The 21,988-nt window shown below is 49.3% G+C and overlaps 4 protein-coding genes across 4 annotated transcripts; 2 read left to right on the top strand and 2 right to left on the bottom strand.

The window, feature by feature from the left end:
- Nucleotides 1–891: 891 nt before the first annotated feature.
- On the top strand, nucleotides 892–2,894 carry V2A60_003950 (uncharacterized protein; the record flags this gene model as incomplete). The annotated part of the gene is made up of 3 exons (XM_083255274.1): nucleotides 892–897; nucleotides 990–1,191; nucleotides 1,270–2,894. The coding sequence occupies 3 exons, from the start codon at nucleotides 892–894 to the stop codon at nucleotides 2,892–2,894; spliced, it is 1,833 nt and encodes a 610-aa protein (XP_083111400.1).
- A 433-nt stretch (nucleotides 2,895–3,327) lies between these two features.
- Nucleotides 3,328–5,124, bottom strand: V2A60_003949 (serine hydroxymethyltransferase; the record flags this gene model as incomplete). The annotated part of the gene is made up of 5 exons (XM_083255273.1): nucleotides 3,328–4,475; nucleotides 4,528–4,665; nucleotides 4,719–4,812; nucleotides 4,869–4,925; nucleotides 4,993–5,124. 5 exons carry the CDS (start codon nucleotides 5,122–5,124, stop codon nucleotides 3,328–3,330), a joined length of 1,569 nt encoding a protein of 522 aa, XP_083111399.1.
- A 1,745-nt stretch (nucleotides 5,125–6,869) lies between these two features.
- V2A60_003948 (armadillo-type protein) lies at nucleotides 6,870–16,238 on the bottom strand (the record flags this gene model as incomplete). The annotated part of the gene is made up of 6 exons (XM_083255272.1): nucleotides 6,870–7,016; nucleotides 7,070–7,490; nucleotides 8,079–8,617; nucleotides 8,668–13,923; nucleotides 13,982–16,050; nucleotides 16,100–16,238. 6 exons carry the CDS (start codon nucleotides 16,236–16,238, stop codon nucleotides 6,870–6,872), a joined length of 8,571 nt encoding a protein of 2,856 aa, XP_083111398.1.
- Nucleotides 16,239–17,197: 959 nt separating this feature from the next.
- Nucleotides 17,198–21,929, top strand: V2A60_003947 (P-loop containing nucleoside triphosphate hydrolase protein; the record flags this gene model as incomplete). The annotated part of the gene is made up of 7 exons (XM_083255271.1): nucleotides 17,198–17,912; nucleotides 17,968–18,640; nucleotides 18,696–19,263; nucleotides 19,316–19,413; nucleotides 19,462–21,483; nucleotides 21,552–21,627; nucleotides 21,690–21,929. 7 exons carry the CDS (start codon nucleotides 17,198–17,200, stop codon nucleotides 21,927–21,929), a joined length of 4,392 nt encoding a protein of 1,463 aa, XP_083111397.1.
- Nucleotides 21,930–21,988: the final 59 nt, after the last annotated feature.

Raw genomic sequence — 21,988 nt, 5'->3', positions numbered from 1 at the left:
CAACACCACACTATGGAAGCCGTGTCAACAATGGGATATATTATTTGTATGGAGTTAAGGTTTCTTTCAAAACGAACAGACGATTGGTCGTTGCAGAGCGCAAAAATTCTTTGAACAAGTGTGTGCAAGACGTCTGCCGTCCAGCATGTTTTTTGCTCTCTCCCAGAGCCGGCACCAAGTTCGGCGAGAGCGAGTGAAATGTGAGAGTTTGTAGGGGACCCTTGCAAATGTAGCCTGATGAAGACCAGCTTGGCGGGGCTTGGATGTTGGAGTCTCACCAACGGTCGCACGGGTGATGAGATGTCTCTACCTCCAAGTTAACCCCGCAGATGCACAGCTGTGAAGCTGGTCGAAACATACCACTATCCCAGCATGACATGAGAAAGCATTCGACTACCAGAAAAATGTTCAAATTTGACCAGGTAGCTCTCCCACAGCTACTTTTACGGAAGGCCCTGATTATTGTTGACTTCCAACAAGACTTCGTTGGTACGAACGCAGCGATTCCGATAAACCTCCCCGAGGGATATGTTGGCAGGACAGTACGCTTGGCAAAAGCATTCCGTCGAATTGGTGACGTGGTCTGGGTAAATTCTAAATTTGAGGAGGTGCGGCCTCCGTATGACGCGCACATGGAAAACCTAGCATCTGGGGAGAACGACTCCAAAAGTTCAGCTTCAAGTCCTGACGCTTTTCTAAGCCACGAGAAAGCGGAATGCGTGCTCTCCTCAAAGATCGGAGCTGAAGTACCGCAAAACATCAAAGATGATGCCGAGAAGAAAGACACTTTCCTTCTAAAATCTCATTATTCTGCCTTCGAAGGCACAGGCTTGCTCCGCTTTCTTCGGGCGAGAATGACCATGGAAATATACATATGCGGATCCCTAATCAATGCAGGTGTGTATGCTACTACAGTGGATGCAGCCGGGCATGGATTTGCCATCACTCTAGTCAATGATTGCTGTGGATACTCTAGCGAAGCGAGGCAGATCAAGGCCATCGAAGCGCTCCAGGCTTTGACAGGTTGCGGCTTCTCAGCATCAACTAAGATTGTGAAGGATGACAGTCCGAATCAAGCTGGCGTTGATAAAAATTCAAGCCTCCATGGGGACGAAATTGTACAGTCCATGAGCGCCCTGACACTAAAAAATGCTACTACTGCGCCACAGGCGGCTGAGCCTGACGCCCGAGGTACGGCGGTGAAAGAAAGTGCCTGACAAAAGGAAACTCAATCTCCTGGAAGTGGTTGAACTGACAAAACATCTATAGGCGAACTAAGAGAAGCAGTCGATAATGCTCAGCATCAAATAGGCACAATACCAACCGATATTTCTCCAGAAGACACCGCAATCAATAAGTTTCACGATCATCGAGCACCAATGAACCGCTCGAAGTCGGGCGATATGAGCGAGGGACAAGAAGGTCAACAACTTCGCGGTCTCTGCGAGGGAGACACTGACGTGATCGAAAATCTTTTACCGATAGAGCTCGAAAGTGGAATATTTGAGATACTGAGAGACGACGAAGTTCAATGGCAGCGCATGTCACATCAGGGTGGTGAGGTGCCTCGCCTTGTAGCTGTACAAGGTGAGGTTGGCAGCGATGGGAGCATGCCGGTCTACCGACATCCCTCTGATGAGTCGCCGCCGCTACTTCCGTTTTCTTCAACAGTTCTGGCAATTAAGGCTGTCACTGAGAAGCAGCTTGGTCATCCGTTGAACCACGTTCTCATACAGTTTTATCAAAACGGAAAAGACTATATATCCGAGCATAGCGATAAGACCTTGGATATCATGCGCGACTCGTACATTGCAAACGTTAGCCTTGGTGCCAAAAGGACAATGGTGCTTCGAACAAAAAGAACGGATAAGGACTCCCTTGACGGTGAGCAACATACTTACATCGGTGGGCGCAAGGTGCAGCGGGCGCCGCTGCCACATAATTCTCTTTGTCGCATGGGGCTGGAAACCAATATGAAATGGCTTCACTCTATTCGACAAGACAAGAGACTTGACCGAGAGAAGTCTCCAGAAGAGCTGGCTTATGGAGGGGGCCGCATTTCATTGACCTTCAGACATATTGGAACCTTCTTGGATAAAGATGGAAAAAAAATCTGGGGACAGGGAGCAACAGCGAAATGTCTTGATAATGCGAAAGATGTCATAAATGGCCAAACGGAAGAAAGCATTAGTATGCTTCGTGCCTTTGGCACGGAGAATCATTCATCAGATTTCGACTGGAATGCTCACTACGGGAAAGGCTTCGACGTTCTACATTTGCGCGGTGCGCCGAGGCTCTTCCTTTCCACAGATTCCATTGTCAATATGAAAATCAGCATGATGCTCGCATTTTATGAGATTGGGTATGCCAGCGGTAGCATTTCACAGTCCCAGAAATCTACAAGCCAGCACATCGACGACGAGCGAGGCGCCATGGAGGACGTTTTCATAAAATATGTCGACAACGACGACGACAAGACAGAAGTGAGCGGCGATCTGGCTATTATGCTCTATTTGCATGCCAATTACCAGAAGAAGAAAGGGACGATGACGTCAGGAGAGCTTGCTAAACAGTTCACTCTATTCCAAAACTCTATATCTTTACTAAGAAGATGGCGCGATATCCTCAAGATTATCGGAGACAGCGAAACACTGATTATCACCTTGAACGCTGAACTCAAGCCATGGGAGGCCTGGGCATCAGACACAGATTGTATTGGAGGCAATCGGCCAAACCTGGTGGATTTCGCGTTGTGGCCTGTCTTGTATTCGATGGTTGAGAGGTGTGGAAATGAAACGTTTACCGATCTGATAGCGCTTCGCAAATATTACGACACAATGAAGACACGATCTAGTACTATGAAGATGTTACATAGGCTGCAGCAAGCTCAGTAAATCAAGATGATGCTTGAAAAGGCATATTGAACTGCTTCATTCCTAATGCTCTCTTCGCCAATCGTGCCATGATTGAAAGACAAAAAATGAAAGGGTATAAGATTGCTGAGCTGGCGCTAGAAATTCTCGACATTAACACCGTAACTCCTTGAATATCAAAGGCTTTCCTCCATAAAAACCGTGGTATTGAAAGTCCATAACGTCATATTAAGTATGTACCACGAGCCCCTGATTCCCTGTTCATGTAGCTGTCAGATTTGATCTGCAAAATATCGCCAAAAAGTAGTCATTGCTTATCATGTCCGAAGTGATTGCAACTTTATCAGCTGCATGCCGATCCAATTGCGCATCTTGCCAATGGCTAAAGTGCTCCATCGCATTAATGGTGAACAGGGCCAAAAGAGAATATATTCAAACATAGTACGTTGATGATTTACTGAGCAGAGTCCCAGGGGAGGGGGTAGGTGCCCACCCAATCAGAGACCTCGCTGCGAAGTTGGACAATCTCGGTGTCGCTGTCACCGTTGCCAACATGATTGAGAAAGAGCTTGAGTTTCCCCGGACTCTTCTCACCTGCCTCCTTAGCAGCAGCCCTGACAACCTTATCCAGTCGAACGGCGATGGTGACAGCACGGTCGACAATGTCGGCAACACGGACAAAATCGTTCTCAGTGAAGCCGCGGCTGGTCATAGCGGGGGTACCCATACGAAGACCACCGGGGACAAGAGCAGAGCGGTCGCCAGGGACAGTATTCTTATTGGCAGCAATACCAACAAGCTCGAGGATACGCTCCACACGACCGCCGTCAACACCATTAGGTTTGAGGTCAGCAAGAACCAAGTGGTTGTCAGTACCGCCACTAACAAGGGTATAACCAAGGCCACCCTTGCTCTTGTCGTCACCAAGGCGCTTAGCGAATGCCTTGGCGTTGGCGAGAACTTGAGACTGGTAAGCGTGGAAGTCGGGAGTTTGAGCCTGCTTCAGAGCGACTGAAAGTGCCGTAATAGTATGGTTATGGGGGCCTCCCTGGTGACCAGGGAAAACGGAGTTGTTGATGGGGCCCTCAAGATTGTACATCTCATCGACCTTGGTCTTCGGGTTCTGACGTCTCACGCCCTTGCGGAAGAAGATGAGCGCACCACGAGGACCACGCAAGCTCTTGTGGCTTGTCGTAGTGACGATGTCGGCGTATTGGAAGGGGCCAGGAAGAACCTTTGCGGCGACAAGACCTGAAATATGTGCCATGTCTGCAAGCATGTAGGCGTTGACCTTATCGCAAACCTCGCGAATACGTTTGTAGTCGATTAGGCGACTGTAAGCACTGGCACCTGCAACGATGATCTTAGGTCGGTAGAGAAGAGCAAGCTCTTCAAGCTTCTCATAGTCGATGAACCCAGTCTTCTCGTCCAGACGGTATGGAACAGTCTCGAAGTACTTAGAGACCGACGAGATCTTCTTCGTGGGTGTCTGATAGCCGTGGGACAAGTGACCTCCATGGGGTAGATCAAGACCCATGAGCCGGTCATGGGTGTCCATAAGAGCTGAATAAACGTAAAGGTTGGCGGGAGCGCCGGAAAGAGCTGCTTCGGGGTTAATAAATAGCAACCATGGTATCGAATGCCGATCACTTACGCTGAACATTCACACCCCAGTCACCAGCATCCAAACTGAAGGCTTCTAGCGCGCGCTGCTGGCAAAGTCTCTCAGACTGGTCAATGAACTCGTTGCCCCCGTAATAGCGGGCGCCGGGGTAACCTTCAGAGTACTTGTCTACACCCATGGTTAATCTTCGAGCCGAAAAGTGGTGTTTGTGAATGATTTACTCTGCATAGCACTGCCGAGGGCATCGAGAACTGCCTGCGAAGTGAAATTCTCGGAGGGGATGAGGTTGATGAAGTGCTTCTGGCGGTCTTTCTCCTGGGAGATTGTTAGGTCGCAGTGAAACCATGGCAAGTCACTATCGATAGACGAACCTTCTCAATGATGTCGAAAACAGCGGGATCAGCCTTGGATAGATGAGCGGAGAGAAGCTGTGGTAATTGTATCAGTATCATAGACACCGACTCAGAGGGAGAAGTTTGGAAAATAGCTTTGTACCTGCTGCTGGCCCTCGAGCGCAATGGAGGAGTTGGCGCGACGGGCGATGCTTTGCATGGCAGCGGCGACCACCATTGGACGCGAGACGCCTCGAAGGGCAAATGAAGTGCTACGAATACTTGGAATCGACATCTTGCCGGACGCAGGCGGGATCGTTTCGGCTCGAAGCGAGAGAAGTCGTCCAACGCGAGGGGTTAGCTCGGGGGACTGTACCGGCTGTCGTGACTGGGGAGACGACGGCAAAGTGTAAAGCAATTAAATGTTGCAGATGCAGGATTTCAACAGACCGAAGGGTCCGGGGGGGCAGGGTTGAATGAGGAAACTGAAAACAAGGATAGACTGCTGGAAGGAATACCTTGCTAGGCGGGCGTGTCTGGCGCTGGGACTGTTTTAAGAAATGGAAGAGCCGATGCCCTCCGACCGGCGGTACCCGCATGGTAGACTCCCGTCGCCCCGCATCAAAACTGTTGGTTGGTTACGGCAAGCACCACCGGGCTGTCCCCAAGTCTTTTATTACGCGACAGTTTGCCGGGCAGCGGAACCTAGGCCCATGTGCTCCATATTACTGCCTTGCCTCTCATACCAGTTAGGACTTCGCCCATGTCCTTAGGTAACAAGTACATAACAGACTCGATAAGAGAAACAGGCTGACCCATCATACCACTCCGATGTAGGAAACGGAGACTGACCCTACCGCGGCTAAAGAACACTGACATCGTGAACTAGGAATTGACCGATACTTCAATTCATGTGTGATCAATGTGGCTCATAATGATTGCAAGGACCTTATCGTTTCGGGAGATCCTGAAAGTCAATCCGACAAACTCCAGTTCGCGGAACACAAGCCCGTAACCTGTCTCTGATCCGTAGACGCAATACCGTATGTATTCGAAACGGGTGTCGGCACTTTATTTTTCCACTGGCTTTCAATCTACCCTTCCATGCTTAGTCACCAAGCCCAGGGAGTTTCTTAAATGCCCCAAGCTCCCAACAACTTGTTTTCCCCCTTTTCCTATATCAACTAAATTGGGCGTGAAGAGACCGCCAAGTGCATCATATCGTACTTCCGCATCACGCGGGAGCATGCTGATATGCCCCGGCACACCTCACCACCTTTTTGGGGACAATGTGAAAAAACTGATCCAATCTCTGGTTGATTTTTTTTGGTACAATCTTTACGTTGTCGACGAGACGAACGCGTACCCAAACTCGAAGCCTCGTGCGAAATTGCTGAGTTGGGCAAGTTTTTAAGGCCCTTCAATCGCTCTTACCAGTCAGTGGTGGACTATAGTAATCCCTCATATAGCTGAACATCGTGGCGAATGTTGCAAACCCTAACGCAAATATTGGGTACAAAAGTCTGGCCGCTTGGTTTGAAATGCCTGCGTAATTTCCACTATCCATATAGATTCCTACGTACATCCTAGCCTTACTCCGCGCCACCAGACCTGCATCATTCCACTAGTTCTAATATTAGCCCTGCGTATGCTACATGGCCAACAAGGTGGGCAGTGAGGCAGCCCCATCTTATTTTTAACGATACCATCGTAGCCCATCCTCATCTCCAGTTCACCAGGTTTCACGTTACGCTCGGTGCGATTTTAAGCATCATCAGAAAGTATAATTGAAAATGGTTCCTTTTTGTTCTTTTTTTCGTCATGCGCGTTACATGCTGCACTGGTCCAAAAGATGGCCATCTTAAATGTAGCGCACCACCCAGTAGCGTTCCAACTATGAGCATATGGATTCCATTTTTCAATGCTAAATGCCATAACCCCCGCTGGTACGAGTGAATAACCAGAAGGGTGTAAAACAAGACCCAACCCGTAGACTCCGAATGCAGCCCCTTCTCCAGACATTGGCAACCGTTATGTAGTCTACTCCTCGTCGGCAAGCATAGCAGTTCGCTTGGCTGCGGCTCTTTCCTGCTTGCGCTCTCTGGCAGCCTTGGTCTTCGCACGCTTGGCGTCCATTTCGTCCTTAAGAGCCTTCTCACGCTGCTTCTCGGCCTTGGCACGGTGAATCTATTCGACATCAGGTCAGCAATGTCCGTGCTATTCTCGAGTGATTTACGTACGTGTTCAACGAGAGCGCGCTTGTGCTTGAAGGTGTTACCCTTGCTCAGGTGATAGAGTTCGTGGTACAGATGCTTGTCGATCTTGCCGCTGGCACGGTATTTGACGAGAAGACGGCGGAGGACTCGGAGACGGCGCATCCACAGAACCTGAGAAGGCATACGGGCATCGGCTGTACCCTTGCGCTTACCGTAGCCACGGTGGCGGCCGACTCTGCGAGCAAGGTTGAGCTCACGGGCGCGGGAGCGAGAGTGCATCGTCACGGGCTTTCGGATGATGAGGCCATCGGCGACCAGCTTGCGGATAGTCTGGCGGGAATTGGCGTTGGAAATTTCGCTCTGCTCATTGGGATCGAGCCAAATCTTGCGCTTGCCGCAGCCGACGACCGACGCCGCGAGGCGCTTTTGAGTTCGCAGGTTGACCCTTGAAGGCGTTGTTCGTTAGCATATCAGTAACTGAATTGCATCAACGTGGTATGCGTTCGACTCGGTTTCATCGAAAAGATGCTAGTAATGCTCCGCAATGCTTTCCATGGCGCATGATCCTCAATTGTGCAGCTACTTACATCTTGAATATCGGTGGCGGCGATGGTCGTTCCTCGATATTTGTGAGGGAGGTTAAAGATTGGGAGGGGTTTCGGGAAGCCAAAATTTCTTGGGGCGCCGCTCACATTCACCAAAGAGTTTGTGGGTTCACGTGCACTAAGCCTAAATTCCCACGCTAAGCGAGGGCTTCTAATGAGGTAATGTATCGAGCCCGCGTCCAGAAGTCACATGACGTGAACTCTCACGATATCCGTCTGGAAGCGGTCGCCAGAGCCAATTACAATGAAGACAGCGAAAAAAGCGGGTCGAAAGAGCAGAATACTCATTGGTTGATCTTGCGGCGCCGCTTTAACGCACAACGATGTGGGATACGGCAGGTCCTTAGAGGCAGCCAAAACTCTCCTCCATTCTCTATGAAACAGTCTTTTTAGAATCTCGTAGGCCTATATTCTACTTCTATGTAAACGTTTCGCCTTCGATCTCCACTTGTCCAACACTCCATATCTCACGCTCATCTTCTACCTCGTCGTTGGACAGGCCCAGTCCGCCTTGTCCACCTTCAGCGTCTCTTCTCTCACGAGCCTGGCTACCCAAGCGCGTTGCAACCCGTTTAAAATAATCCGACATGCTCCTTTTCGTATTTGCTGGCAGCTCCGCTCCAGGTCCGCTCATGTACTTGTCGAAAATCCTGCTTTCTTCCTCTACAACACTGAAGAGCTCCACGAACGCCGCCTCAGCAGCGAGTTTGACGGGGATCACAGGGTCTCGGACGCTCGAGAATATTGGTATAGCCAGCAATGGCACATGTGGTCGAACAAGTTCCATGTTTATTCTGCTCACCGTGCGTATGATGACCAATGCCAGCCTGCGAGAATCAGAAGGGCAGCCCGGCTGGATGATGCTCGCAAGACGCTCAAAGATGCTCTTTGCAGCATCAAAGTTCTTGGGTGGAAATGAAAGAAGCAATTTGCCAGTCGCCAATATGTAATTGTCGCCGACAAAAGTCTGGAGCAGATCTTAGCATCATCGTAAATTTGGAGAAAAGATAGACTTACTGGTTTCGCAGTCATGCCTTGGCAGAGAAGGTCAGGGAGTTCCTCCGCGATAAAGCTATGAACCAAGATTTCGGGAGACTCAACCAGGACAGCATTCAAGGCAAGAGCTGAGGAGAGACTGAAGCTCGAAGTGACCACACGGTTGCGTAGCAAGCTTGTTGCGGCTTCCTCGGGTACATTTTGTATCAAAGCGCCTAGAAGTTGTGCGTTTGTGATTGCCATAGAAGTGTCACTTTCATCAACATCTCCATCAATCAATGACAAGATAGCGGTGCGGGAAGTTTGACCCATGTTGGCGCCTGCTCTGCTAATCACCTCGTACAAGGCCTTGAGCATGGCTTTCTTTACGCCCTGATCTGTAGTCCTGGACCCGGTGACAAGTTCCGCGATCAGAGGGTCGATTCTTGGAGTATACTTGATCAAAGTTCCGAGAGCCTTGGCAGCCCTTGTGCGCAGGACCTCACTCGACCCATCAGCCAAGGACTTGGCGAAGGTCCTTTGCAGTTGAGGTAGGAAAGGTTTCAATGCGGTTGGCATCTTCTCCAACAAGTTATTGAGCGTCAGTAAAATGGCGGATTTCACGTCGGTTGACCGTTCCGAGACGGCACGAATGAGCGGACCCGTGATTTGTGTGACAAACGGCTTCAGACTGGCTTCGCTAGTGCGATCGACAATATCTGAAATTCCTAGAGCAGCTTGCACACGCTGATCCGCTGTACCATTCATTAAGCCTTGCAGGAAGATTGGTAGTATAGCATTTATGCCCTTAGGCAGTTCAAATCCTCGCAGATTTGCCCCGGCAACACCGACGCGCTGTAGGGTCTGCCGAGTAGATGGAACGAGAGATTCCATTTCCTCCTTCTTCAGCTTCTTTGTAAATTCGCTCAGGGCGGCCCATGAAGCTTTTACCACAGCAGCATCGCCATCGTCAAAGGAGTTGAGCAACGAACGAATGATGTCTTGATTGTATCTCGAGTACTCGACTGTGGATGCGACAAAGAAATTCGTCATATGACGGGCCGTTGCAGCGCGCCACTGGTGATCATCATGCTTGAGAAGGCCCAGAAGGACGTTCATGACGGTGTTCAGTCCATCGTACTCATCTATTGACTGCAAAACAGTGTCGAAAGACTTTTCCAAGTCATCACGCAGTTCATCTTCCGTGCAATTGATCTCATTTTCAAGTAAGGATGTTATAATGTTAGGTAGTCTGCGGTTCATTGATGCACCAGCAACGCGAGAGAGCGACGCCAAAGCCTTTGCATCGAATGCAGAAATTGGTGGGCTGGTAAGTGTGGGAATCAGATTTGGTAGGATGATGTTCGATCTGGTCGTATCCGTCAATAGTGTCAACAATGCAGAAAGGGCGTTATCTGCTTCGCTTTCTGACCGAAGTTGATTGAGCAAGTACGGAAGAACTTGGTCAACGGCGCGCTTGCCGAAGATGTTCTGTAAAGAGTCAAACGCTTCGGCAGCGGCGTCTCGTACTTCGTTGTCAGAGTCAATCAGGGCGGTTCGCACAACAGCAATGAGTGTCTTGTCATGCTCCTCGAGTGCCTCAGGTGTGGCGGAAGAGATCAGTTCTCTGAGTGCCAGGCAAATGCCTTGCTTGGCATCCGAGTCTGTTGAGGTCTGCAGGCCCTCATTCAGCGTAGGCAGTAAGCTTGCAAGAACACCATCTCCAGCTTTCCGAATCAACTCGCCCAAAGCATTGCTGGCAATGACCTTATGTTCCATGTTGGAACTGCCTAGGCGTCGAATAATGAGATGGATCAAGGTTGGTACCAATTCCTTGAGAGTCCTAGGGCTGTGCACCAGCGCCTTCCATACGGAAATAGCAGCAGATCTCACGGCTCCAGAAGTATCGCAGCGGCAAACATAAAGCGCAGAGAGAATCTTGTTGCGCTTTTCTTCTCCGAGGGCCTCCTTAAGCGTTGCTCCTGCTTCCTTGATAGCCTCATCATCATCTTCATCGATCTCAGCATTGGCCTTGATACCAGTGAGGTTGAAGAGCAGGTCACCAACAAGTTCGACCGAGCTTAATCGAATTCTATAGCTGTCATCCGCTAAGCCACGTTCCAGCTCTGGTAGCAACAGATCTACAGCGCGGACGGCAAAGTTTTTCACCAAAAGACGACCAGCACGCAAAGCGGTATCGCGAATTGACTCGATATCGTCAGCGAGACCGGCCAGTATAGGCGGAACAATACGACCCAAATAACTGGCAAAACTATTGCCGAAACAGACCGGGAGGAAGATAAACAGAGACATGAATCCTTCTCTGACAGCCGCCTTGGAAGAGTCAACGTTCTGTAAAATTGTGGGTAGTGTCTCCTCAAGTCTTGTGGTGCCAAGGCCGGCAAGAACTTCACTTAGAGCTTGTGCGGAACCGAGACGATCGCCAGCGCCAGTATCAGATTTCAGCGTCTGCATCAAACCAGGGATGAGATCTGGCAGGGCATCTTCTCCAAGCTTCTCAACCAGTGAGCCCAGGGCTCTCGATGCTGTGGCTCTGGTCGTTGGCACAGGATCAACTGCGGCAACTTTGAGGCCAGCAACTAGAATCGGAAGGTGAACGATGATATCTTTTTTCTCAGTCAAATGAGCCAGGCTACCAATAACCTGGGCAGCCTTACGTTTGGTGTTGGAGCGATCGCCAAGGCCTCTCTGCAATATTCTCGTTACTAATGCGAGAGAAGGTGCATCAAGATAATGCACGAACTGGACTTTAATGAGCGAGTCCAGTGCCTCGTCAGTGTATTTTGTAGGGTCACTCAATGCTTTCAATAGAATATCAACCAAGCTCTTGATTTCCGGATTGTTGATGACCTCACCAAACCGCTTCAGACTGCGGTTTGCGGCTGCGCGTACTTCCTTGTGGCTGTCATTTAATACGCCAGTAAGAGGGGGGATAATATCGGGCAGACTAGTCGCGAGTTGATTGGGGTCAAGATAGGCCATTGCACCGAGCAAGTCACAAGCACCGCGCTTACTTCGCCATTGCTGATCATCAAGGCCATCAAGAAGCGTTGGCATGATTCTCTTGACACCATAGGAGCTGAGTTTTCCGAAACAAGCTTTCGCAGCCGCCAAGCAGGCATCGCGAACGTCACCATTGCTATCACCAAACCCAACAAGAAGTTGAGGTACAATCAGTATGACATACGGCTCGAACAATCTTCCAAGAATGGTTGAAAGAAGCTCAAATGCAATGAGTGCCGCTTCTCTCTGTTGCGCGTCCTTCTTATTTTCCATAGCAACATTAAGACTGGAGATGATGCGGTACTCGCGCAGCGACCCGATTCCTCGGCCCTGAACAGCACCGGCCAAGCCATAGGCAGCTCCTCTCTGCACCGCATATTTCTTAGAGTTGAGAAGCTCATCCATGATTCGTTCGATATATTTGGAGGTGTTCTCAGGGGATGCTTTAATAAGCGGGGGCAAGCATTCTGCGATGGCAAATTGCACAGTTTCAGAAGGTGTGCTTAGAGTAGCCAGGAGGCGTTGGATGACAATCGGAATCTTGGCATCACCGGGGCGAAGATGACGGGCAAGAGCACCATAGCAAATGATGACCGCCTCGCTCAGTCGATCGGCGGCGTCACTAGTGTTGTCGCCAGTTTCAAGAGTCGCTTCAAATCTCCTCATGAGAGTATCAACCATGGCTTTGCCGTGGCTATCAATAGCCTGGAGAGCAGCATCCAACATTTCGCCACGGACGTTGCCGTTAACATCAGCAAACGGGCCAGCTTCTATGAGATACACAAAGAGTGCCTCCAATTGTGTAACCGCGAGTACAGAAGAGAGTTCTTTGAAGGCGGTAGCGATACCGTGTCTAGCCTCCCAGGGATCAGAGAGGTCCATCTTTATAGGGATACCGTATTCATCAAGCTTTTGCACTCTCGGCTCTGCAAGCTTAATATATGATGTCTTCAACCGCGACAGCACAGACTCAATGGTGCTCTTTTGTAAGACTGATGCAGCTGCCAGTGATCTAGCGGCTGATCTGCGCAACTGTGTGTCCTTGCTCTCCAAGTATGGCATCAAAGTAGCAATGGCGGACTCCTTGATTGAAAAATCGCTTTCCTCCCATATCTCACGGCCAAGCTCCCTATTTTCTTCCAGGTCATCGTGGCATGCTAACCATATCTCATCGGAGTATTGCAATTCAGACATATCAACCTCTGCACTGATTGACTGCAGAATGGCATTGCGGACAGTGCCAGAGGGAACAGTTGATCCCTTGGCCAGCACACGCATCTCGCCTTCGCTGATGTTGGGAGCAATGCAGCGGCAGATGTCCGCAAAGCAGTCTTTGATGATCTTGTAGTGCCGGGTGTACCGTTGCATAGCATCCATCAAAGTCGTGATAATCTCAGCACGCGGGAGCGACTCATCCTCGCAGATATCAGCATGGAAAGAAATGATTTCCACGGCCAAGACAATTTGAGCATCGCAATCCTCATCCGTCGTGCCAACGCCGCCAGTACGTAGAATGTTCAACAACAAAGGCAGCACATAGGTGAGAGTGGCGACATCAAAGGGCCGTTGCTCACCAGCAAATCTGAGTCTGTAAAGTATTCTTGTTACGAGATCTTCCAAGGGTTCTTCACAATAGTTTCCAGGCAGGGCCACCTCGTGCAGTCGCAGTGTAGCTGCGCCGATAAATGGTCGCATGGCTCCGAGTCTTGCTGAGATTTTTTCGGAGCATTTTAGGAAAGCAGTGGCGATAACCTCGCCGACAATGAAAGATGCACCTTCCTCAATGGCATCAAGCAAGAGTTTCACGGACGGGCCAAGCCACAAAGTGGCATCGGTTGGAGGGCCAATAGCCAACGCTTCGATAAGGCCAACGCCGCGGTTGATCTTCGCTTGTAACTCTCGCACTGACGCCCGAATCCCCTTTTCCTTCATCAATTGGGCACGTGCTTTCGACGCCTCTTCTTCAGATAGCTTCTTGTTCTGAGTCTTTCTTTGCTCAATTTGCGTACGTGCGTCTTTCTCCCAGTCAGAGATTTCTTGGATTGTGCTTTTCTTGTTGGGAGCAGTGATCTTCGCCTTCTTCCCTAGCACATCCACAAAGCATACCCCGTCAGGGGTTCGTGAAATAGCCACTTCTAATGGGCCCATGGAACGAAGATTATCAGTATTCAAATCTCGCTCAATCAACTCCAAAATCCGCGGGACAACTACATCTGGAGCGACAAATGCGAGCTCGGCCGCGGCATTATACGCTGCGTGTTTGATGATTGCAGGCTGGCGTCGGAGTATTAGCGTATCTGCTAGGAGAAATATGAAGCCTGTCGTCACTTACCTGCTCTGGTGCAGTTCTGGTTCCTATCTCTGATAATAAAGTGTCTTTTTGTCTGCGGGCCAATTCGCCAGGGTCGATTCCCATTCGAATGACAGTTTGAATCCAATTCGAGTTCGGAATAAGTTCCGGTTGCGCCAGAACAATGATAGAGCATGCTTGCGCTTCCAAGTCGTGTTTGATTCTTGGCTCCTCGTTATTTGGCATCTCCGTTGGATCTAAAGATATCGATCGAAGCACTTTACCATGACTTGCGCTTGCCTGCTTAATGTATTTTTCGTTGCTGTGAAGTTGACTAAGTGCATTCCACAGCCCTTTAATGATAAAGTCAGATATGACACCTGGTCGTTCCGCATACAGTTTAGATAATGCTTCTGCCGCTCTCCTCTGCACAGCGGATCCAACGGATGGATTGGAAATCAGATACGCCATAGCTTCGGCCCATGCAAGTGATGTAGCTTCATTTGTTTCGGACGTGAGGTGCTCGGAGGAGGAGGATAGCGCTCGAAGAAGCCACGTTAGGTCTTCATCGGTCGTGGCCTTGCTATAAATCCTTGCGCTTAACAGCATTGGCTGCTTATCTGTAACATTGAGGGCCTTGCTGGTGATATCTGCATTGGCCAGCAACTGTGTTGCATTCGATTGCGGATATCGACGCTTCAGCCTATTCTGCAGGGCGATAAGAGCGTAAGCGCCTACTATCAATCCGCTCTGTGCAGCCGTTGCAGGATTTGATGCAACCTCGTCGACAGTCATCAATAGTTTCGGTACAATGGCTTCAATGAATGAAGTGGAGTTGGCTACTGATGGAGCATCGACATTGCTCCATAAGATCTGCCCTGCACTGAGGATCCACAGCTTCCTGATAGGTACCTTCCTGTCTGTCAAACCCTTTACAAGAGCCTCTTGAACAACTGCAGGAACAGCCGTGTCGCTCTTCAGCATAAAACCGACTGCTCTTCCCAGGGTTCGAAGCTCTCCGGAAAGCGCTGCCTCGTTTCCTTCCTTCGACGCGACAGGTGCAAGCCCTGTAGAAAGCGTTTCTGAAGTAGCGGAAGACAGGGGAATGCTCTCTAGCAAAGAGGCATAGAGTATACGATGGTCGGCAGAAGCAACTTTGCCAGCTTTCAGCGGGCCGAAAATTTCCCTGATGATGCGGTCAATGGTTTCATGATCCTGGCAATGCGCAATTGCAGCGCAAAAGACGTTGACCGAAGCGTCTCGGATCGACGCATTCGTCGATTTCAGGTTTGAAATAATCGGCTTAAGAAGACTCTTTTCGAGAAAATCGGAAAATTCAAGCTCTTTCGGAAGTGACTGAATAAGTGGCTCCAAGATGCTCGTCAGGATGACTTCTGGAGACCGCAACAATCCTTTCTCGATGCTTGGTATAACATCTGCCTTCAGCGCTTCCTTTGTCGAGAAAGCAGCGAAAAAATCACCTAGACCATCCGCAATGTGTATAGGTATAGTAACGCGCGAGCCGATGATTTCTCTAGCATAGAACTCGTAGTAACTCGGCATCAGTGGGAAAAACAATGGTTTCAGCTGAGGTGAATGAGCGCAGACTCCAGCAATGACCCCTAACATCAAAGAAAATTTGGCAGTAGGTTGTGCTTGCTTGGTTGTGAGTATTTTGACAGCATTTTCCAAGGCTCTCTTTCCAGTATTAGGCGTGCGAAGGAGCTTTCGAAACGCACGTCGAGTTACGACAAGAGCAGATCGAGCGATGCCATGCCTCTGCGGGTAATGGAGGCACTTCTCCAGGAACTCTGCGTCCGAAACTATAATCTCTTTGCCAAAAGATTCCCATTGGTCGGTTCCAGTGAGATGTTGCATGAGAATGCTACACCACTCGACCCAGACGAATGCGGTCGATGTAGCAATAGCTTGCTTCTGGCTCTCTTTGCGAACAGTTTGGACAATGCATTCAAGAATATCGGCTTCGGTCCTCGCCTCGATAAGGGATGTCAAGCATCGTTGTACGGCCAATCTCGATTCACGGTCTTGGTAAAACGGGACAGTAGCGAAGAGGGATCGAAGAAGGGTTAGGGCCTCATTTTGATCGAGCTCTAGAAACTTATTAGCAAGTTGAGTTCTATTTAGATAGTCTCGGCATACTTTTGTGCGCAATTGCCTCGTTGAGATACTGGAGCCGCACAATTCGAGCAGAAGTTGAGGATGATGCCAAAATTCGGACGGTCTCAGCAAGGTCGATCCCAGATGGAGTGCCTCCGCTGCTGGAAAGTGGTTCGGACATTTCGGCGCAATCGAGTATTCTTCGTAGTTATGGGACCATCTGGGGCGATCAAAGCTACACGCAGAGCCGAAATCTCTGTGGTCGCGTCGTGTGGTCAATTTCTTTCTGGGCAGTAGTCAAGATCGTGGTAGTGTTTTGGGCAGAAAGTGAGGATCCAGAACCCCACGTTGCTCATTTCACCGCCCACTGTTGTTCGAGGAAAGCTGGTGAATTTTTACGCAAAATCTTCCCTATGGGACAGAATGGGGATGAAATTGTAGTGCTCGATCAGCGAATCAGAGTGGAAGGACAAATACTCGCTATTAAGTTTGTCATTCTTCAATGTTCGAGGCTTCCTCCTGCATGCGCGAGTTTTCCTTATCAGGGCTTTTTAAGCGGCTTGTTGATCGGCACAATTGGCAGCTCGGTATGACTCAACTTTTCAAATAGTATAGCACTTGCAAAACAAATAGCGTATTGAGAAATTTGTGACATCTGGTATATTAGGCTTTGTATCGATTGATGACTACTGCCGATCAGGTGTATACTCTAAATACGATGCATTGTTTCTTTTGACCAGCATGGCGATTCTTCCTTTTCTGCGGGGGCATCACGTTCTTTCACGCCGGAGCGAGTTGTAGGAGTTGTCAAAGATAGCCACAAAATATGTCTAAATAGATCGTCTTACTCTGGAATTGTTAAGCGATTAGCTTCCTTTCTCTGTGAATACGCGCTCGAAAATCACGAGGGTGTTGCTCATTGATGTAGCGAGAAACACACTGCAACTTCACAAGCCCTGAACATAGGTAGATCTGTAAGTAGTTGTTTAGCGCTACTACGTACCTAGTTACCTAGTTATCGGGCTATTGCTTTTCCCGTCTCGTACAGCAACAAGGCAAGTGCCCAGCTTGTTGCCCCACGTTTAACCACCCAGCAATCCCCGACCCTACATCGGTGCGTTTCTTGAACCATTCGCGACGATGGCTGGCAATAAAAAGAAGAAGAAGCCGGTTCCTAACCCTGCGCGAGGTTTTGCAACAACTTCTATCGCCGCAAAACCACGACCCGAAGCGACCGAGTCGGATCTAGCTGCGCCAGCCAGTGCCTCTCCTGATAAAACAGATGCCCCTCCATCGTCCACCGAAGTGCCTAAGTTAGACGGGAGCAGCACAACAGAAAACCCGCTGAGTGCCGAAGAATTTGAAAAGCAACTTGAGGAGTCTGAGCTCCAGCTCCTGGTAGAAAAGTTGGCCTCAAAATGTAAACGCGATGCGGCTCGTCAACGCAACCGACTGGAAACGGATCGGAGGCTGCTCCGAGGTCAAGCAGAGTCTGTCAACAGCTTAAAATGGTTCAATCCCGATCTTATGGGCCATATCCAAGATCTAATTTCTGGAGAAACTCGGTTCTCTGTTTCGAGCCTATCAGCAGAAAGCCATGGTGCCGGCAAAATGCCGTCGGAAGAGGAAATGGTTGCCCGCCTGTGGACGCTGCAGCTAACGCTGCAATCCGCCGGCTTCCAAGAAACTCGCATCCGCTCAACTGTTAAACATATTCTCGATATCACACCGAGTATATCTGCCCCTGGTAGAGATCTGATCTGGGGGCTGGAAGAGTCTCTCGACTGGCTAGCGCGCGAATGTGACGTGGATGAGTTGCCGGCTTATGAAAACAAACCGAAGCCAACTTCTAAAGGTAATAAAAAACTGAAAGAGCGACATGAATTACAATAGCTTACTATTTGAAATAGGGGAGACGCCAAGCGATAGCCCAATACCTTCCAGATCCGCAACACCGAAGCCGGGCCGTCAGCCCGCTGGTCGAGGTATTGAGGGACGAGAACGAAAGCCGCAGTCCTCCGTTACGAAATCCACTGTTGTGTGTGATAGCGACATTGAGCCCGACGAGTTGATACCTGAATATGTTGCCACGAGAGCAAAACTCTTGGAGCTCTCGAGAAATCCAGTGGCTGATTCCGATGATAATACGATAGCTAATGCGAAATTGGGAGCCAAAATTCAGATGATCGAAAACGATGTTTTGTTCGATAAATCAGCCGCCGAAGTGCAGTGGCGAGCAAAGAAGATCATTGTAGAGCAACAATTAGCGGCTGCAAGAAAACAGATGGAAGCTGAGCGTGGACATTCAGAGCCCACGGATTTTCATGATTTGGATGAGCGCCAGGAAGCCGGTATCAACGACGAGGCCGAGCGTATCGCTGCGGAAATTCTTGCTCAAGGTGAAGAAATGGACGATCTCGGAGGATTGTTCGACTCTTTGCCACAGAATGAAGTCGACCCGAACACAGGAAAGTCGCAAACAGTCATAAATGGCGCCAACGGCATGAGATTAGTGCTCAAAGACTTTGGAAAATGGACAGGAATGGGACCTCGTCGCATCTTGGAGGAAGCCTGTCGATCAAGGTACGTTGACGACCAGCAACCCTTCGAGCAATATCTCATACCAACATGGCATCAGGGACGCGACTGTCAAAATACAGTACAGAATTGTATCTGACGCTTCATTCGCAAGTCAGAAAGCTTTAGACATTTGGTGGAATAAAGCACAGGAGCTGCCTCAGCCTATGCTCACAACAGATGTATCGATGGACCTATCGCAAAGCCATTTCTCATTCACGATGGCTGGAGTTGCCACACCCGATGCGAAGCAAGCCGAAGCATACATTGCTACGGTCGCCTTATTTCACATATTTAACAGCAATGCAAGAGAAGAGAAGGTCAATCTTCGACTACCACCAGCCTGGAGGGATGTCTGGTCAGCGCTAGCAGAAGCCAAGAAGAGCCACGCAGATGCCGCGGATCGAACTGTGGTGAAAGATTTGCGGAGCCTCGTCAGAGAAAGACTTGATCAGGAGCTAGAAGATGGCGTCATCATACAAGGCGCTTTCCGAGGCCGCGGAAATGCCAAACAACAGTCGGAAGCGACTGACCAGAATGGTCACCGCACCAAGCAAACAGGAAATGCCGATCTGTTGCGAAAGATTTGGAATGACAAATCTAACACTTCAAAATTCCAATCCATGTTGGTAAGTACAACAAGCACACATATACCGAAGACCTGCTGATCAGCCTGCCAAGACATCTCGTATGCAACTTCCTATGTGGGGTTTCAGATCCCAGGTTTTAGAGGCTGTCGCGAGCAATCAAGTCGTTATTATATGTGGTGAGACTGGATGGTATGTCTCTTCCCCCCCATATATCGAGCTTTTCTAACGGCCGAGCAGTGGAAAGAGTACACAAGTCCCGTCATTTCTACTTGAGAATGAGTTGTCTAACGGGCGGCAATGTAAAATTTATTGTACCGAGCCCCGCCGAATTTCCGCTATTTCACTTGCTCGTCGTGTGAGTGAGGAGCTGGGTGAGAATCGTAATGACATAGGAACGAATCGCTCGCTCATTGGCTATTCCATTCGACTCGAAGCCAACGTTTCAAAGGAAACGAAGCTGGTATACGCAACTATTGGTATTGTCATGCGCATGTTGGAGGGCTCAAATGATCTGAAAGAGGTGACGCACTTGGTTCTGGATGAAGTCCACGAACGTTCGATTGATAGTGATTTTCTTTTGATCGTTTTGAAGCGTTTGATGATCCAAAGAAAAGATCTCAAAGTCGTCCTGATGTCTGCAACCGTAGATGCAGACCGCTTCTCTGCCTACTTGGGCGGCGCTCCAATCCTCAACGTCCCTGGTCGAACATTTCCCGTCGAAGTTCGCTACCTTGAAGATGCCATTGAGCTTACTGGCTATACACCTCCAAAATCAGCAGGGGACAAGATGGTCGATTTGGATGACGATACAGGAGAAGCTGATTCGGATTCCCCGAGGAGTGATGTTTCTCAGTCTCTCGCTGCTTACTCACCCAAGACACGCAGCATCCTTTATCAGCTGGATGAATATCAAATTGAGTTTGATCTCATTGTGCAGCTAATCGCTCGCATCGCCACGGATGGAGATTTGCAAAACTATAGCAATGCCATTCTTGTTTTTCTGCCTGGAATTGCGGAGATTCGGACGTTGAATGACATGCTACTCGGCGACCCACGATTTGCTAAAGACTGGCTGGTGTATCCTTTGCACTCTACTATTGCAACAGATGATCAAGAGTCTGCATTCCTGATACCTCCTCATGGAATACGAAAAATTGTGCTAGCCACTAATATTGCTGAAACTGGCATCACAATCCCGGATGTAACCTGTGTCATTGATACTGGCAAACATCGTGAAATGAGATTTGATGAGCGGAGGCAGCTTTCGAAATTGATCGACACATTCATCTCGAGAGCCAATGCAAAGCAACGACGTGGCCGAGCTGGCCGTGTTCAAAAAGGTCTTTGCTTTCATATGTATACTCAATTTCGGCATAACCATCTCATGAGCGATCAACAAACTCCAGAAATGCTTCGGTTATCACTGCAAGACCTGGCAATTCGAGTCAAAATTTGCAAAATTGGCGGAATCGAAGACACCTTAGGAGATGCACTAGACCCCCCTTCTGCAAAAAATATTCGCCGGGCAATCGACGCGTTGGTAGACGTCCGGGCGTTAACTCCAGGTGAAGAGTTGACGCCACTCGGACATCAGCTCGCACGCCTCCCGTTGGATGTTTTCCTGGGAAAATTGATACTTTTTGGGACGGTCTTCAAGTGTCTAGACGTGTCTCTTACGCTAGCTGCCATTCTTTCGTCTAAGTCTCCCTTCTCAGCACCCTTTGGACAACGAGCGCAGGCAGATAATGCTCGCGCAGCATTCCGACGAGCTGATTCCGATCTTCTCACGGTTTACAATGCTTACTTGGGATGGAAGCGGACGTGCCAATCAAACAGCGGTATAGGAAAAGAGATGCAGTTCTGCCGCAAGAATTTCCTCAGTCAGCAGACTCTTTCAAATATTGAGGATTTGAAAGGCCAACTTCTGGTCTCCTTGGCAGACTCTGGCTTTCTTCCACTCACTGACGAGGAGCGGAAGACACTTTCACGACTACGCTTCTCTGGAGGGCGTGGCCGCAGACAGCAACAATTTTTCGAAATTCCTGGTCGAGTCAACATGCACAGTGATAACGATGTAGTGTCTGCATCGGTAGTTGCTTGGAGTTTTTACCCCAAGCTGTTGGTGCGAGACACCCCTGGCATGAAGGGCATGCGAAATATTGGCAATAATCAGTCTATCAGCATACATCCCTCGTCAGTAAACCGCGGCCACTTCGACATCAAGTGGCTTTCATATTATCATATTATGCAATCTAAATCGTTCGTTTTATATTCTATCCCATTCTTCTTCTATCCCGTTTTCCTTGCTATACTAACTCTCACTTTAGAGTCTATCGAGCTCACGAAACCACGGCAGCGGATCCCTTTGCGATTGCTCTTCTTTGCGGAGATGTTCGCATTGATGTAAGTGATGCCTCAGGAACAAATAGCTTTTATGAGGTCCAAGTCTAACTGTATACTCTCAGATGTTTTCTGGGGTCATTATATTAGATGGTAATAGGGGACGCTTCGCAGTTCCAGATTGGAAGACGATGCTCGCCATCAAAGTCATCCGCACAAGGCTGCGGGAGCTTCTCACGCGGTCCTTCAAGCAGCCAGGCAAGCTACCCACGGCTCAGCACGAGAAGTGGCTTGACGTCTGGCAACGGCTGTTTACGCAGGATTTCAACCAAGAAAAATCTATCGGAGTACTTTCCAAACCGTAGAGCAATAAATAGAGCAATTATCGCGGCGTGTTTTCGGCAAAGATCTTCTCATTGAGGCA

Source organism: Cordyceps javanica, chromosome 2, assembly GCF_051103115.1.
Source record: "Cordyceps javanica chromosome 2, complete sequence".
In the NCBI taxonomy this organism is placed as follows: domain Eukaryota; kingdom Fungi; phylum Ascomycota; class Sordariomycetes; order Hypocreales; family Cordycipitaceae; genus Cordyceps; species Cordyceps javanica.
The sequence above is the reverse complement of the archived record's forward strand: the minus strand, read 5'-3'. Positions and strand labels throughout refer to the sequence as shown.